This window comes from Protopterus annectens, chromosome 12.part0 (assembly GCF_019279795.1).
Source record: "Protopterus annectens isolate FY-2018-M chromosome 12.part0, PAN1.0, whole genome shotgun sequence".
NCBI classification, from domain to species: domain Eukaryota; kingdom Metazoa; phylum Chordata; order Ceratodontiformes; family Protopteridae; genus Protopterus; species Protopterus annectens.
Window position 1 is genome coordinate 600,608,816 of NC_056746.1, and position 16,641 is coordinate 600,625,456.

At 36.0% G+C, this 16,641-nt stretch overlaps 1 protein-coding gene across 2 annotated transcripts in view; it reads left to right on the top strand.

Moving 5' to 3' along the window:
- LOC122816737 overlaps window positions 1–16,220 on the top strand; it is a 228,421-nt gene extending 212,201 nt beyond the window's left edge. For both annotated transcript variants that reach the window (XM_044089730.1, XM_044089731.1), the window contains exons 53-54: window positions 5,870–5,973; window positions 14,831–16,220. In XM_044089730.1, the coding sequence (XP_043945665.1) occupies window positions 5,870–5,973; window positions 14,831–14,982 (256 nt within the window). In that variant the 3' untranslated portion in view covers window positions 14,983–16,220. The remainder of the gene's footprint in view (window positions 1–5,869; window positions 5,974–14,830) is intronic.
- Window positions 16,221–16,641: the final 421 nt, after the last annotated feature.

The window sequence follows — 16,641 nt, forward strand, 5'->3', positions numbered from 1 at the left end:
GGGATGCTACTTGACCAGCAGGAAGAGTTACCAATTTCTTCCATGGGTTAGCTATCTATTTTGGTGCCCCAGATCATACTGCCCCCGTCTGGTACCCCCCTTCAACTTTAAGTTTAAAAAAAAAAAAAAAAAACTCGAAGAGAAAAAATTTTCACCTGAATCAAACTTCTTACTACATTTATAGAAGCAGCTGCTACAGTTTGTACCTGCCATACATAGACCACTAAAGCACTTCAGTCCAAATGGATTGCATGACGTTAAATCTCAGTATTACACTGAACACTGGTCGGCTTCTGCCTCCTAACACTTTGCACTCGGGAAGTCTGAATCTTTCCCCCCACCATAGCTCTTCTAATGAAATTTCTTCTTAGTAAACAATAGACTTAGCATTCCTCCAGATACTTCAACGCCTTTAGCATCTCACACTGTTGTAGAGTTGCACACTGTATCACTATTTGTTCATAACCTAAAAATGAATTCAACAGCATTCTAAACTACTCACATGAACAGCCCCCTCCCCCCTCCATACATACACAAACTGTTACTATATTTTTGCAAAATTCAACCTTGAAGTGAATGTTTAATGTCTTCAGTGTCAGCATATGATGAAAAATGATAAGGTCCACTCTGCCTGTTGTAACTGCATAAGGTAAACATGTTCAAAAATGTGGCAAATGACAACACTTGGCTATTAGAAGATATAAACAATAACTCATCTAACTACTAAGCAGAATCAATACATATTCCATAAAATTATCAATATTGCTGGTAAATATCCTAGATTCATTGATGCAAAGGTGTTGGTACTATCAGATAATGGTTATATTATTTCTGTCAGGGGTTGTGATAGGTGGTGTTGCTTCATTTAGTAAATCTCATGCAAACAGGATGAACTAATTGACCTCCTATTTTTTCATATGCGTGAATAGAACCTGGAAAATAACTTTAGCATTTTTATTTTTATGTTTTAATTAAATTACTATTTTCAACACATAAACCACAAAGCCATATTTTACCAACATTGTCACATTAGAAATCAGGTCCTGAATCATATCTGAAGCATTTTTGTGTGTGTGGGAGTAGGGAGGGATGAAGCAGCTATCAGTTTTATGCATTGACCTGTACAACAGCTAAATTATTTATTAATAAGTCAGAAGATGATGCGGGTCAAGAAAGATTAAATTTATAGCTTAGATAAAGAATCATTATCAGTAACAGTGCAGACTGTATTTCTTGATATGATGGACCCAATGTTGATTTTTACAGATTGTTCTACTGATAAATGTTAAGATATCCACTGTCATCCCATCCATTTTGAGAAAGTCATCCCTAAATGGACAGTGCATGTGACTGTACAATATTAGACTTTAAAGGAACCTGCAATGACAAGCACAGCAATCAACTAGGCAGTGGGTTGTGATATAAAAAAAGTTATACACTTCTGAGGGGAAACAATAGAAACCTTGAAAACAAGAAAGGATTAGGGAGTAATTACTGTCTAGAAGTTAAATAATGCTATGTAATGTTAAAAGGTAAAGGACAGAGTGAGAAGGCACTGAGCTGCATGATATGAGGAATAGATTCCAGAGATGATGAAGTCATACGTTCCCTGTATAGGGCAAGGATAAGACAGTATAGGATACGCAGTGTTCACTTCTGTAAAACATACAGACTAGGGGAAATTAAGGTGGGAGAAAACATGAAATGTAGAATTATCAAAATTGTGAAGGGAGTGGAGGTATTAAACTCTAAGCACAGTCCAGGAGTGGTGGCCCTGTATGGTTAGGAAGATAGAAGACAGAAAGTGATCTGATGCTTGGCATCTTACATTGACATTAATATGTGTATAAAATAAAGAGACAAAGACAAACGGTTGATGCTAAAGAAGAAACAGTGATGGCAGATGAAGGGTGGTATGTAAAATACATAGCTGAGGTGTGGCCTCATTATGGACTTACTCATGTTTTCTGATAAGGGGGAACCCAGTCCCTCTCCATCTTAACTATGTCCCTGCAGGATCAATGCATTTACCAAGTGTTAGTGCTATCTATTACTAATACTATCCTGAATAATGCACATTACTGCATAAAAAGTCAAGATACAATGATAAATATTTACAGGGGATCCTGCAGTTTGTTGGAAAGAAAACCATCTATGCATTTTATATAAAAATCTTACACTCATGATGCATTTCATCACAGGATAGCAGGGATAATGAAGGAGAACAGAGGGTTCACACCCTTCATTTATGATGATCTTTAGTAATGCTGAAACTTTTTTTACTATGATGGGTTGACAATAGTATAAGGGAATGTGTCCTTTTCCCATTATTGTGCAGTCTCAAAGTTAATATAGTTATGATTGTAGGAGGTGCTTGCCTCCACCAAAAATACTTCCTATGTTTGCAGTCATCTTTTAATCAAATATTTGACCTTGATAAATTAGTGTAGATGCATATATAACTATATGAAATGGATATAGACATACATAGTTTATTTTTCTGAGTAGAGTTTTTTATAACCTGCATGAATAACAGTGAAAGAGAAAACTATCTTTGTCATGCCATCCAAATACAACACATAGTACTTAAATAGCTCTTGATTACAAGTGACACATACATGCTGTATTGTCTCTATAATAATGCCAGAAGTATGATTGTCAGAAAAATTAACATCTATTGTAAGTGACATATAAATGCAGTACATCTGTATAATAATGCCATCAAGTGTGAAAGTGGAGAAAATAAATATCCACAATTCACATGTATGTATCTGCAAACATCAGTCTTCAAAAGTAACCATAATTGTTTAGTCAGGTTTAGTTCAAACAACTGAAACAAAGAAGATATATGATTATAGGCGGTTACTAAACTAACAGCCCCACAGCCTTTTTTAATCCTAGCCATTCATGCACCAGTTTTCAATGACCACAGACTAGAACGGCTTTGGTATATGCCTGTGCCTTAGGCCATCTACAAACTTCCCCTGTCCATAAGAGCCACAGACAATAAGCCAGGAGTAAATTTACAATTTCTCATCCATTGGTCCAAATTCCATTTGAATAGGCTTCAGCAAAAGCTCTGTTTCACATGAATGAGGAATCTGTTATGGAGACAGGGAAATCTCTGAAATACATATCTGTCCCTCCAGCATGTTTTGTTTATGTCACTAATGAGGCTTAGATCCTTAAATCAGGTAATGCTAGTGTTGTTTGTTTTGCAAATGTGCTGATTGTTTTGCAAATGTGTAGCAGATCCCTCAGGGCTGAATCAGAAAATCCCTTGAAGGTTAGACATAGATTGCCCCTCAGTAGTCTGTAGGAGACTGAATACAGGGACAGGGCTTTTAGGTGGTGCACAAAGCAGATATTATTAACTTCCTGTATTCTTTTAGAGAGGAATCTCTGTGGACCCTCCAACTGTTGCAAATGCCAGGTCAGGTACATGTCAAAGAATGCATTGTGCTCAATTATTGGTTTAATGAGGGCTGAGTATAGTGAGACTATAATCTCCTTAGATCCAGATTCCATGCCCTTACTTATAATTTGTGCTACATAGAAGGAGTTTCTTACTACTTTGGACACATGGTGACAAAAGTTCGGGTTACTGTCCCTTAACACTGGGTCTACTATTAGGGGAGTGTTATCAATGTTTTAATTTGCAGGGGTTGTTATCTTCCCAAAGGGTATAATTATGGATCTTTTGCATTGAGTTTTAGGCCATGGTTCGGGCACCAGTTATTTGTCTGTGTCAGACTCTCTTGGAGGATATATACATCTTTGGAGGATTCAGTGATTGCACCAGGCTTGCAGTAATCGGCAAATGTGGTTAGCCAAAAACCCTCTAGATTTATCTTGACTTCAGAGAAGTATAGTCCAAACAGAAAAGGTCCCAGTACTGAGCACCGTGGGACACTACTAGTAAGAGGCCTCTAGGTGAAGGTGGATTCCCACCCTAAGCCATTTAGCTGTCAATCGGGTCACATAGGTATTTATGCCTAAATTTATGAGTTTGTCTATAATACCTGAGAGACATATTGTGTCAGTTGCCTTTGCCAGGTCAAGGTAGACAGTATATACCATTTTGCTGTTGTCCATTGCTCTAGTGACCTTCTTAAAGAAGTCCACCATGTTTAGTAGGAATGACCTGTCCCTGACAATACCTAACTGGGCCGGGTCCAGTGTTTGAAAATTTCCTCTGCCTTTATTTATCAGGTCCACAGTAATTCTTTCCACGGTCTTGTATATAACACTAGTCAAACTTATGGGTCTGTAGTTCCCTGGGTCAGTTGATGGTGCAGCTTTGTGTAGTAGGATGACCATTGCAGTCCTCCATTCCTTAGGGTTGAAGCCTGTCTAATGGATATGGTTGAAAGGAGATTCTGATGAGCTTGACAGGTCATGTTTCAAGCTATTTAGGAGGCATCCTGGGATATTATCAGGACCCATTAATGCACTGTTTTTAGTTTGAGAGAGTGCACTAAGGAACTGTTCTTTAGCAATACTTGGAGGGGGATGGTAGAGGGTGTTTCCTGGTGGGTAACTGTGGGCGATAGGAGGGTGAAAGTGAAGCTAAATTTATTGGCCAGCAAATTTGCTATATACCCTGGTTTGCTACATGAAGTTCCATTTAGTTTTAGCTCAGCACATTTTTGGGTGTTCCCTTTAAAGCTGTGTATATAATTAAAAAATGCCTTATGGTTATCCTTAGCCTGGGAGCTATTCTTGCCTCAAAGTTGGCTTTGATGGATGTGATTAATCCCCTGTGTTGCTTGCTGAGACTGATAAGGGTTTCTTTTTCTCTTTTGGACTTTGCCCTTCCTATTTTTTGGAGAGGATTTTCTTTCTTTTGTTGTACAACCTATTTATACTGGGGGTCCACCAAGGGGGCTTATTTTTGGAGTTTGTCCTAAGTTTATTTTGGGTTGGTGCTGCTGTTTCGTTGTTCTATGCAGTTATTTATATGCTCCATAAGCACTTCTGCATAGCCCTCCATGTTCTATAAGTTTAGAACAAACAGAAATCCTGTTTATCTCCAAATGTTGTCCAAACAAGAACAATGAACACAGGAAAAGAAATCCAGATGTACCACCACAGGGCTAATAAGACAACTTTTGTTTTAATATAATATTATTAAAATGAATAGTTAAACTAAAAACTTTTATTCTTTATTCAGAGCTTCTGTTTGAAAGGAGAGAAGCAAAACAGAATAAGTGCTTTCAGCATGTTAAATGGGGTTATTCCGTTAAAACCAATCCTAAAAGGGTGGTGTCTCCACAAATGGATTTGATTGGTTGGAAGGGAAGGAGCTGGCATGAAACCTGGTTAATGATTGGATCAGTCTTAGATGAAATTCAAGGAAGTGATATGTGAGAGCAGGATCTGAAGAAGGCTACATGCTGAAAGCGCTTATCCTGTTTTGCTTCTCTCCTTTCAAACAGAAGCTGTAAGTAAAGAATAAAAGTTTTTAGTTTAACTATTCATTTTAAGAATCTTATATTAAAACAAAAGTGTTTTTATTAGGTCTGTGGTGGTACGTCCGGATTTCTTTTCCTATGTTCTATAAATATGGGGGGGGGGGTGCTGAATGATTTTAGATCATCAGGAAGCGTATTAGAATTAAGGTATGCAACTGCATTTATAAAAGTGATGACTTTAAAAGAGGAAAAATGGGCTTTTTAATAACTAAATTTTTGGAGTATAATTACACTGCAAAGTATTAATTCATAGCTGCTGCAAGTACTGATGGAGTTCAAGCCATTGTAATAAATAAATGTTACTTAAATAAAAGAATGAATTCTAAAACTTTATGGTAATAAAAATTATGCTTAAATATAAGAATCACTTTAATGTATCATCTTTTATTCCACAGCGTGTCATATTTAAGCCGTTACTATGGCCAAATGCCTCCAGTACGACATACACAGATATATCACTATCAGGTCGCATTCCTGCTAAACAAATATAATACAGACGGTAAGTGTAGACAGTTTTGTGTTATTTCTGTAGATGTTCAAGGAATTTCTCTTGTAACATGTATTACTTGCCCTCAAGTGCTAAACAAATTGCCTAGAACTTAATCGTTCTTGATGGATATAGCTAAAAGGAGGCATAAAGTGTCTTAAGCACTAATTAATTTATCTAGGTGCAAATAGTTGCTGAACCCAGTTAACCACTTAATGGTAGAAAACGAGCGTACCTTCATGACAATGATGACTAACATAGGGCAATGAACTTAGTTATCATGAGGTTAACTGGAGAGGACTATGTACCCTAGTAAAAGATTTCCCTCACTATGGAAGGACAGGAAGCCTTCAACACTTACAATCTGGTAAAAGACAGAAAGAAAGCTGAATGATAGATTTTTGCAAGTGATGTTTTCACATATGTCCGAGAACCATGTGTGAAATAAAGAAAAGAGCATGTCAGGGACATTGCGTTACATCTCTGATTCCTTAAATGCGAAAAAAGCAGCCTATTGTGTTGACTTGGTGAAGGCCGTTACTTCACTGTCACTACTGGATATGCAGCCAGTAAGATACAGTTGCTTTAATGTTATTTCAAAAGAAGAGGTAGATCCATTTCATTGCAAAAGTGCCACCAACATAGCTGTGAACTTTTATGTACAGAACCAGGGGCAAAGCCAGAAATGATTACAGAAAATTCTCCAAATCAGAAACACTTTTAATATACTGATACATTTAAATAAGAACTTCTCAAACCAAAGTCCAGTTTAATAGGGATAGTGCACAATGTTGAGATAAAATTAAAGGCAATCCTAAACATAGTGAGAGTTGAGTGATGTGGGCACCAAAGTTTGTTACAGACTTTCTCATATCATGACTACAAGGCTCTAGCCAATTACAGGATTGTTTATTTTGCCAGTAAACAGGACTGAAACCATTAGAGATGCAAGCAGTTAAATGGTGAAGCTGCTGTACCTAATAAAACAGTACAGGGTCCCATACATGAGGGCCATATTTGGAGGCAAGATACATAACTCTAAATATTAAATTAACTCCTTAAGGTATAGAAGCAGAACAGAGTGGCTACAACAAATCACAAAGAGAGCAAAAAAATGATATACAACCACAAAATAAGCCAGTGAAGACAAATGGATTCCACAGTACACCAGGCTGGATCTTTAAGCTTATTTAATAGAAGACACAACCCTGTTAGTGCCTTGGCATACAGCCTTTACAGAGTAAAATTTCAAATGCTCACACAAACAACCTTATATACAAACTGAACAATTATCAATTAATGTTAATAATTGAATATTTACACACACCTACAATTAAATAAAAACTTTCCAATTACAATCTGAGTTCAAGCCTCTAGGAACCAGAGTGACATATTTAAGAATAAAACAGTTTCTTTAAATAACAATTTCTTCTTTACACTTTATTATATAAATCACTTTTAACTTGATCTAAAATAGTGGCTTGTAAGCCACTTTCATCTCCATGATGAAATTCTAAAAAATGGCAAGCAATTGGACTCTCCAGTTTCCCCTTTCTGATATCTCTAAGATGTTCTTGTAAGCAGGATTTAAATGCTCACTTACTTTCCCCAATGTAAAACTTCCCACATGGGCATTTTATAGTATAAACAATTCCTACTGAATTACAATTATACATTTGTTTAACTTCATATTTTTTACCATTAATACATGGAAAATAAGACGCCACATATTTACAAATGCAACATTTACCACATGGCTTTGTACTTTTTCTCTATAGGGAATACGTTCCTAATATCTCCATTAATGGTCATTTCTGGACAAACTTCCCATGTATAATCATATCACCAATGAGTCTTCCTTTTTAAAAGAAATATTTATCAATGCAGGAAGTAAATTCTGAATACCTATATGTCTAATTAAATAATTCCAATAATATTTTATACATTTTACTACTGTAGCACTAAATAAACTATATGTAGTAACAAAATGCAGTCTCACTATTTACATAAGTTTTTCTTATTTGATTAGTATTACCCATACTATATTTTTTCTTTGATTTATCCCACTTCATTACCTCCAGTATATTTTTTTCAAGTATGTTTGGATCATAGCCCCTTTTCAGAAACATAGTCTTAGTTTTTTCTATTTCTTGAATAAATTCTGATTCCACATTGAATAACCTTCTCAGTCTGAGAAATTCTCCATATGATAAGGCTGCAATAGTGTGACTAGAATGGCATTGACGTCCATCTAAATAGAGCAGAGTGGATAGTAGCATATGGTCACTAATGCAAAGTGACTATCTCATCGGTATTGAGGAAAGAAGCCCTGATTATAACCCAAAACCCAGATGACCTGATGACCTGAGTTCAAGCTAGCTGACACACACACACACACACACACACACAAATATATATAGGTTTACTATTAAAACATTGGACATCAGAATGTAAACCTATAATAAATGTGGTTTACATGTTTAAGTTCGGCATACAACGTTGGGTGAAATATTGACACTAATGCAGGAGAAGTCAAATTTAACTTCTGCAGTCCAGTGTCCCTTTTGCAATAGTACGTACAGACCAGATCAGTACTGTGCAGCGCTGACAGTCATGTTTTTCCAGGGGGGCAAGCCCCCCCTGCACCCCCTTTCACTTGTATATTCCAACTCTGAGATCGCATTACAGTACAGAAAAGGGTAAATCTCCCACTCCGCACTGTCCCAGTCTTCAGTCTTCCAGAGTCGACATTACCACTGTCTACCAAACAGTTTTTTACATTCCCAATACTTAACATGTTAGTTTCACACAAGGCATGCTCAACATACTTACAGTAAACCATATATATATATATATATATATATATATATATATATATATATATATATATATATATTTACACACACACAGATACATATATATATATATATATATATATATATATATATATATATATATATATATGTATATAAATATATGTATGCATATGTATATATCTACACAAACTCACACAGACATATTCATGCATCTGTGAATTTATCTCTTAAAAATGAAACATTGGTTCATATCCTACCAGCATGCCATTGGATTGTGAGTGAAAACTTGAGACACTACTGTGGAATCTATGTGAACATGGGAAGGTCATGGAAGTTCCTAAAGAAAGACATCCCAAACCAGGATCTGAATCAGGAATCCAGCTGTTCTCAGGCAGCATCACTGTCCAATGACTCATTCCATCTTTAAATCATATTATTAACATTTTGTAAAATTAAAGAGTTAATAAAATTGAATTTGTAAAAGATGCAATTGAAATACTTTTTTGATTCATTCTTTTGAATTGTCCTCTCTCAGATTTATAGGCACTGGTAGTGTGTTTTTTTTTTCAATTTCTCTCCTACCATACTAGTAGGGTGGGGGATGATTGGCAATACAGTAAAGAAACAACATTTGACTATTGTTCAAATAAGATCCCCTAACTAATGAAAGAAGTTTTACCCTTCAACCAGTCCCTGTTTCCCTGATTACTCAAAAATTACTCAAAAAATTTAAACCAACTACATTGGCAAGAGACAAACTCCCAGCAGAATATCTGAAAATAGCACCTGAAGCTATAGCATTTCCAGTGACCATCCTAATTAACCATTCCATTTCCGAAAATCTAATCCCAGACCTCTGGAAGGTCTCTCATATTATTCTCCTCCATAAAGGGGTAAACTCAAAACAACTAACAAACTACCGCCCCATAGCCATACTGCCCCCCCTCAAAAATTCTAGAAAGGTGTATTCACATTCAAATACTGCAACACCTCACCACACATCAACTGATCACTAACAGCCAGCATGGGTTCAGGCCTTACCACAGCCCAACCACTGTTCTCATGTCTTTTACTCAAGTAATGAGCACAGAAATGATGGCAAATATGTTTCAGCTCTCTTCCTAGACCTTTCAAAGGCATTTCATATTGTTAATCATAACAGGCTACTTAAAGCCCTGTCGGAACTAAACCTTAGCCAATCTACTATCAGTTGGTTTCATTATTACCTAACAGGGAGACAGCAGGCAGTTAAATGCCACCAGAATCTATCCACTCTGTTCCCTGTTACAACAGGTGTTCCACAAGGCTCCATTCTTGGACCTCTGTTATTTGCCATATTCACAAATAACCTTCATAACTCCACCCTTCACTCCTCAGTCATCTAATATACAGATGACTCCACATTGGTCTGTGTCTCCTCTTCTCTCCAAGAACTGCACCAGCAAACACAAGCTTCCTTTCTCTTTGCTGAATCCTGGTTCAACGACCACCAACTAATACTTAACCATAGCAAAACAAAAGTTATCATTTTCCATCCAGCCCAACAAACCAAGCCTGATCTATCCTTTATCATCTTATCCAGTAATGCTATCATATCTCCCGATACACACACAAAGCTTCTAGGGGTTATAATTGACCATAACATGAAATTTGACATCCATATCTTCCTCGCCATAAAGAAAGTACGCAAAAAAACTAGGTACTCTATATCAAAATAAAAAGGTCTTAACAAATTCTACTAAAGCCACCATTGCCCGCACTCATCTCATCTCTACACTACTATATGCCTGCCCAATTCTCACCAACCTTAGAAAATCTGACCTATCCAAACTCGATGCCTGTTATAACAAAATTGCCATATTCGCTACTAACAATCCCTACAGATCACACCACTGTCTAGCTCTCAAACAATTCAATTGGCTTGAATTTCCAAACCTACTTCTTTACAATCAGCTTACCCTGACCCATAAAATTCTACACCATCCCAAAATAAAAACCTTCTCTACAACTAATAAGTCCATACTCCTGTACCAGAAACCTCCACTCCACAAACAAACCTCTACTCAAAGTAACTAAAGACAAGAATGCAGCAGGCTCATCCCTCTACTCTAACACCATTGCCAGATAATGGAATAAACTGCCATCCCTCATCACTGCTATACCTTCTTTATGAATTTAAAAAACAAGTAAAACTACATTTACTGAACTCACCACTCTGCAACTGTGACAGTCCAGGTTAATACTAGCACGCTATAAGACCTCTATCTAAGTTCAGTTACTACATTATATGAATTAATGACTGTTAATCCTGTAAGACTTCTAAGTTTAATTACTACACTGCAGGAATTAAAAACTGTTAACACTGCTATGTCACATGTATAATTTAAAGTGGAAGGTTGAATGTTATTAATGTTGAATGCTGAATATTATTCATTTACTGTGATGTATGTAACAAAATGTTGATTAACACTGTTCTTTGAATTACTCTGTAAAAATTATTTGTGGAGCTTTTCTCCCCGGGTCTCCACTTAAAAAGGACCTGTGTTCAGATGGACTTTCCTGGTAAACAAATGTAAAATAAATAAATAAAATAAATTGCTTTCAGACATATATGCAGTCCACTGCATACTGGAAGCTTGGGTGAAAGATCAAGCAGACAAAAAAAAATGTGTGTACATTTTTTAAATGTACACTGCACAGTGAGTATAATTCCAAAGAAGATGAGAATGTCATATTTTGTCTTGTGAATAAGAGTTCTGTAATACTAGTTATCAACAAACTTCTGTGGCCTGGCTTCTTATTCTGTGGGTAGATCTACTTTTACACTTGCAAAACTGCTCTAAATAAACCCCTCCCAAAGCAAACCAACCTAAAAGATATTTTTCACTTCCCTCCAATAGCTATGCTCCCAATTCTGGGCAAACTTCTAAAACAATGAAAATCATCCAAGCCTCTCGCTATATCCAGCAGTAATATCTCCTCTCCTGCAAGCAGCACAAATTCTGGTCGGGACAATATACTATGACTTTGGTCTCTAATCGATGACATCCTGCAAAATACTAATAGAGACATCCTTACAGCTGCCCTATTTATCGACCTGACAAAAGCATTTATCACCTTAGTTTAATTGAAATCTTTATCAGCACAGACAGTATTCCTTGTTTAAAAACTTCTTCATTGCGAGTACTTCAGAGTTGAATTAGGATGCATTCTTTTCCCCTATATTTAATAAACTTCAATATAACCCCCCTGCACCTCCAACTCATCATCTATGGTGTCAACATGATTGTTTGCTTGTCAAGTCATTGTCGCACTAACATTCAGTGCCATCTCCTGTCAGACTTAGTTGAGCTCCAGCAATGACTGCTTGCAAACAGTAGTTTTTTTTTTTTTAATCAATAACTGTTTAGAAACAGTAATTTATTGTTTATAAGCAATGGCTGTTTATAAGCAATAAACTACTTTCCATTCACTTTAAGACCAAAATAAGCTTTTTGGAACACAACTGAAAATTGTCAAAGTACCTAACCCTTAAACTGTCCTTGATTTACACAACCCATACCAGAGAAATAGCTACCACCTTTAAATACATATAATTATGGCTTGATAAATCTGGAAACTTCCATTTTCACATAGGTAAAGTGAAAACAAAAATATTCCATTCTGTTCTGAGCCTTTTTTGTTTCAACCAGCCAGAGCATTTATCGGCAAAGGAGTTTTTCCCCTTCGAATATGGAATATCTGTTTTCATGTCCGCCTCCAAGAAGTATCTTCAGATTAATTACAAATTCAGCTCCCCAAGAACATAACTGAGTCACCCTTAGAAAATGCCAACTGGCTACACATAAAACAAAGATTTAACCTATTGTTAGACTCCCAACTCTACAAACTACTCCAATTCCAGATATTAACTCACTTTGCAGCTAAACTTCATGAAATAAAAAAAACTCATACAACCTGAGACACCACTCACAAGCCATACCATCTCTCATTACCCCTAAATTTAAGCACATGTACTCTCCTCTTAGACATCTACCCTTTGATAAGCTCTCCCTATTGAACTAAAGGAAATCAACAATTATGCCAAATTCAGAATGCATCTCAAAAAGCACCTCTTCATCCAAGTCACATGTTCCTGCTCCAACACATGGCATATCACCTAATACACTATCCCTTTCTCCTTTCTAAGCCTCTTTCCTTTCTCAGATTTAAAGAAGGCTGACCTACTTTGCCAAGTAAATCTAATGTATATACGCATGTACTGGTACAGCATCATGAAACTCATTATATCGAATGACACTTCTGGAACCAACACCTCTTCAAACTCCTAACACTGACATTGCAGCCACTTTAAAATGAGAAACAAATAGAAAGCTTAGTAACCATTTGAAATGTCTGGACCCACTAGAGTGAGTCCTGAAACATGGAGACTGAATGGTCAAGAGATAGGACTTACATATACTGAGTCCAAGATGCCATTTCTCAGAATATTCCTTTTTCTCCAAGGAGGTGAAGAGGAAGCCTTGCTACTCTGCAAAAAGAAGTTTTATGGAGAAGAGTAATTTTCGAGATTCAGTTTTCTCCTGTATTTTCTGTTTTTTTTTTTTTTTTTGGTTTATCATCACTCGAACTGCTGACATTTCAAAAGGGAGCCAGAATGCTCACATATGTATATGAGGAAAGGCTAAGTTCCCTATACTGGAATTACTCCTGCTATTATAAATGACTTTATGCTATCCTGGACAAAGGGGGAAACTTATAATCCTCTTCTCCAGTGCTGTGTAATTTTAATGATAAATTATCATTGTAGCAGGAAAGCCTGCAGATGAGGGTAAAGGGGGTTATCCCTTTGTAAAAGTACAAACATTTATATAGTGCTCATTTTGAAATACCAGTACTACAAAAGCTAATTTTTGATATAGTAAGTTGAGATCTTCTTCAGTAACATTAAGTAAAACCATTTATATTATCAATACCCCATTTTATGTAAGGCAGGAGGAAAAATGTTACAATTTATGATAAGGTAATTTCACTGTTTGTCTCTTTCTCTCATTTAGCCCTTCTTGTGTATATATATATATATATATATATATATATATATATATATATATATATATATATTAGGAAATCAATTTAGTCCCTTATAATTTTTTTTATTGTAAGATAATACTCCTCTGCAGCATTTCATTACAAGAACATGTAATGATGATTTCTTTTGAACGTCTTTATATTTTTGTAATATAAAAATCAAATGAATTCCAGCTCCAAACTGCTTTACTAAAACACTCAAAGCATATGGGGTTAAACATCTTGGTAAGTAAAATATTTCAGTCTGCAAATACCCCATGGTTCAGGAATTATCCTACTGGCCTAAATTGCAAAATACTTTATATCTAGGACATGGAGCTGCAGTGTTATAAATCTCGTGTGTGAGAGCTGCCAGTAAGCTTAGTTAGCACTATGAGGGATTCAAAGAAAAATTTCAGTGGTGCTAAATACAGAAATTGGAAAAGCATGACTATAATCCTTGGCCCTAAATGCCAAGTGCCCTTTCACCATAGAGGCATAATGAAATCTGAACAGCCTACAGTGTTATCCCAGTCTACAGATGTACTGTCATCACCTTAAATGCATAGTACAGGTCAGATTCTCCCCAGTTAACAGGACTGTTCTGTCAGTAGGACAGCAAAAGAGAAAGTGTACTATATTACAGATATAACATACATTGTATGTGCTTGTGTGTGTGTGTGTGTGTGTTTGTGTGTGTGTGTGTGTGTTTGTGTGTGTGTGTGTGTGTGTGTGTGTGTGTGTGTGTGTGTGTGTGTGTGTATGTTTGTGTGTGTGTCTATGTTTGTGTGTGTCTGTGCATATGTGCATTTGTGTGTGTCTCTGTTCGTGCTATACTGTGTGACACATGAAATACAGTATGCATTTTATAAAAAAACATAGTTATTGTAAAACATTGTGCTACAGATGTTTATAGCAAATGAGTTGGAGATATCCTCAGAAGAACATAGGTTGTTAACTAAAGTTTTCTGGCTTCTTTATTTCAGGGTCTGCCTGTGAAGGAAACACTTCAGGGATCAAGGACTGGCTGGCAAAGAACTTTGGTTCCTTCTGTCCACAAATTCAGATATCTGATTTTCACTCCAGTGTCGATTTAAGCTCTGTAAGTCTGCCTGATGACTGCCCTGCAGTTTGTTGAAAATACACGTAACATTCAAAATGGCACTGACATAAATAGATCTCAAAGGGTCATGATTTTGGAGTTTCTTTTTTTAAAAAACCTTTACCTATGTTCTTTTCAAGCTGAGTTTTACTTGCTCACTTTGTGATTTTGGGGGAATTAATAGGGTGCAGTGGAAACACTAGGCTCAATCTACATATCTGGCAAATACAGAGTCTGTACACTTCTAATTTTTATTACCATTGCATTGGTCACAGACACAAACGGACAAAACTAGAAGCAAGTGAAAAAGAAAGATAGTGTGCCATTGCTAAAACTAATGGACCTTAAAGTGACCTTAGAGGACGTTTAATCTGCTTTCTATTAATAATTTACAACAAGATACAGGCTACTACACAATGGATTTATATAAAAAAAAAAATCACATTTTGTATTTTATCTAAATTTTGAAGTCTATGTTGTAAATTGTTTACAAACAGAAATGAAGGGAGGTATAGTTTTTACATACCTTCAAAGTCCAGCATCTTCATACTTGTTTCTTTATGTTTTATGAATCCATGGCTCTCCAATGTACCCAACTGGATTTTCAAGCATGCAGTAAACTAGTAATATGGCACTGAGCTACTTCTTACATCACCTTTACCCATTTACCTTCCATGTCCCTTCTTTCTAAAATTCAATCCACTCAGTGACATCCACCCCTTGACCATCACTTTTTAGTTTAGTTTAATCAGTAGCAATAAGCAATGCTAAACTTGTTACCAAAAAAAATAAAAAGACTGTTTAATCGGACAGAAAGAACTGTATTATAATAGTTTTGTCACAGGTGCTTATCACCTAACATATATGCAAGATCATAAGACTGAAAGCTAAAAATAAACTGACTGCTGAATGCACACTGTACCTGGATATTGGTTGCTCACTCCTTCCTGTTTGTAGTCATAAGGATAGGATATGGACAGATTTGCTGAGTGGCCTGTATTGAAAGATATTAACTTGTTCTATGCAATGTATCATGGCAAACCATCTAGCCATGCATTTCTGTCTCATTTCATTCAATGAATGCAGTCATTGTTTTAAACAAAATAAGTATCAGCTGTGACCAAATGAACTGCCTTTTCACATGTAATCAACTGCCTTTTGGTACCTCTACAACAGTACCGTACAACTGTGTACTTGTTACTTTATGAATGTATCACTTCCTGCTGTACAGCTGTTTGTCTGCATTGTATAATAAAAAAAATCACACAAACTTACTTTAACATGTTGTGTGTTCTTTTTGAAAGATTCATATCATAATCTAACTTATTATTTTATTAATAAATTGGCAGTGGTTATTAAAACAACAGCTTCAAATGAAGTTTCTTACTATAAGTATAGAATGCTGTTTGCTACTGGTTCAACAAAACTAAGCATTCAGTAGTTAACACAAAGAAAGTTGTATCTGATTCTGAATAATGGATACTCAAGTAACAATAAAACATGCAGTGAACAATTCAGTGAACATTTTCTTATCTGTGAAATCTTTCATAATTTATATATTAATAATTTGTTTGGAGGAGCATACATTACTCTGCATCTGTCTAGCATTCAGACACACACAGCATGTAAACAGTTCAGGAATGAAAGAATGAACTGCACACAGAGCAAATATTTTATAATGTATGCATCATACTT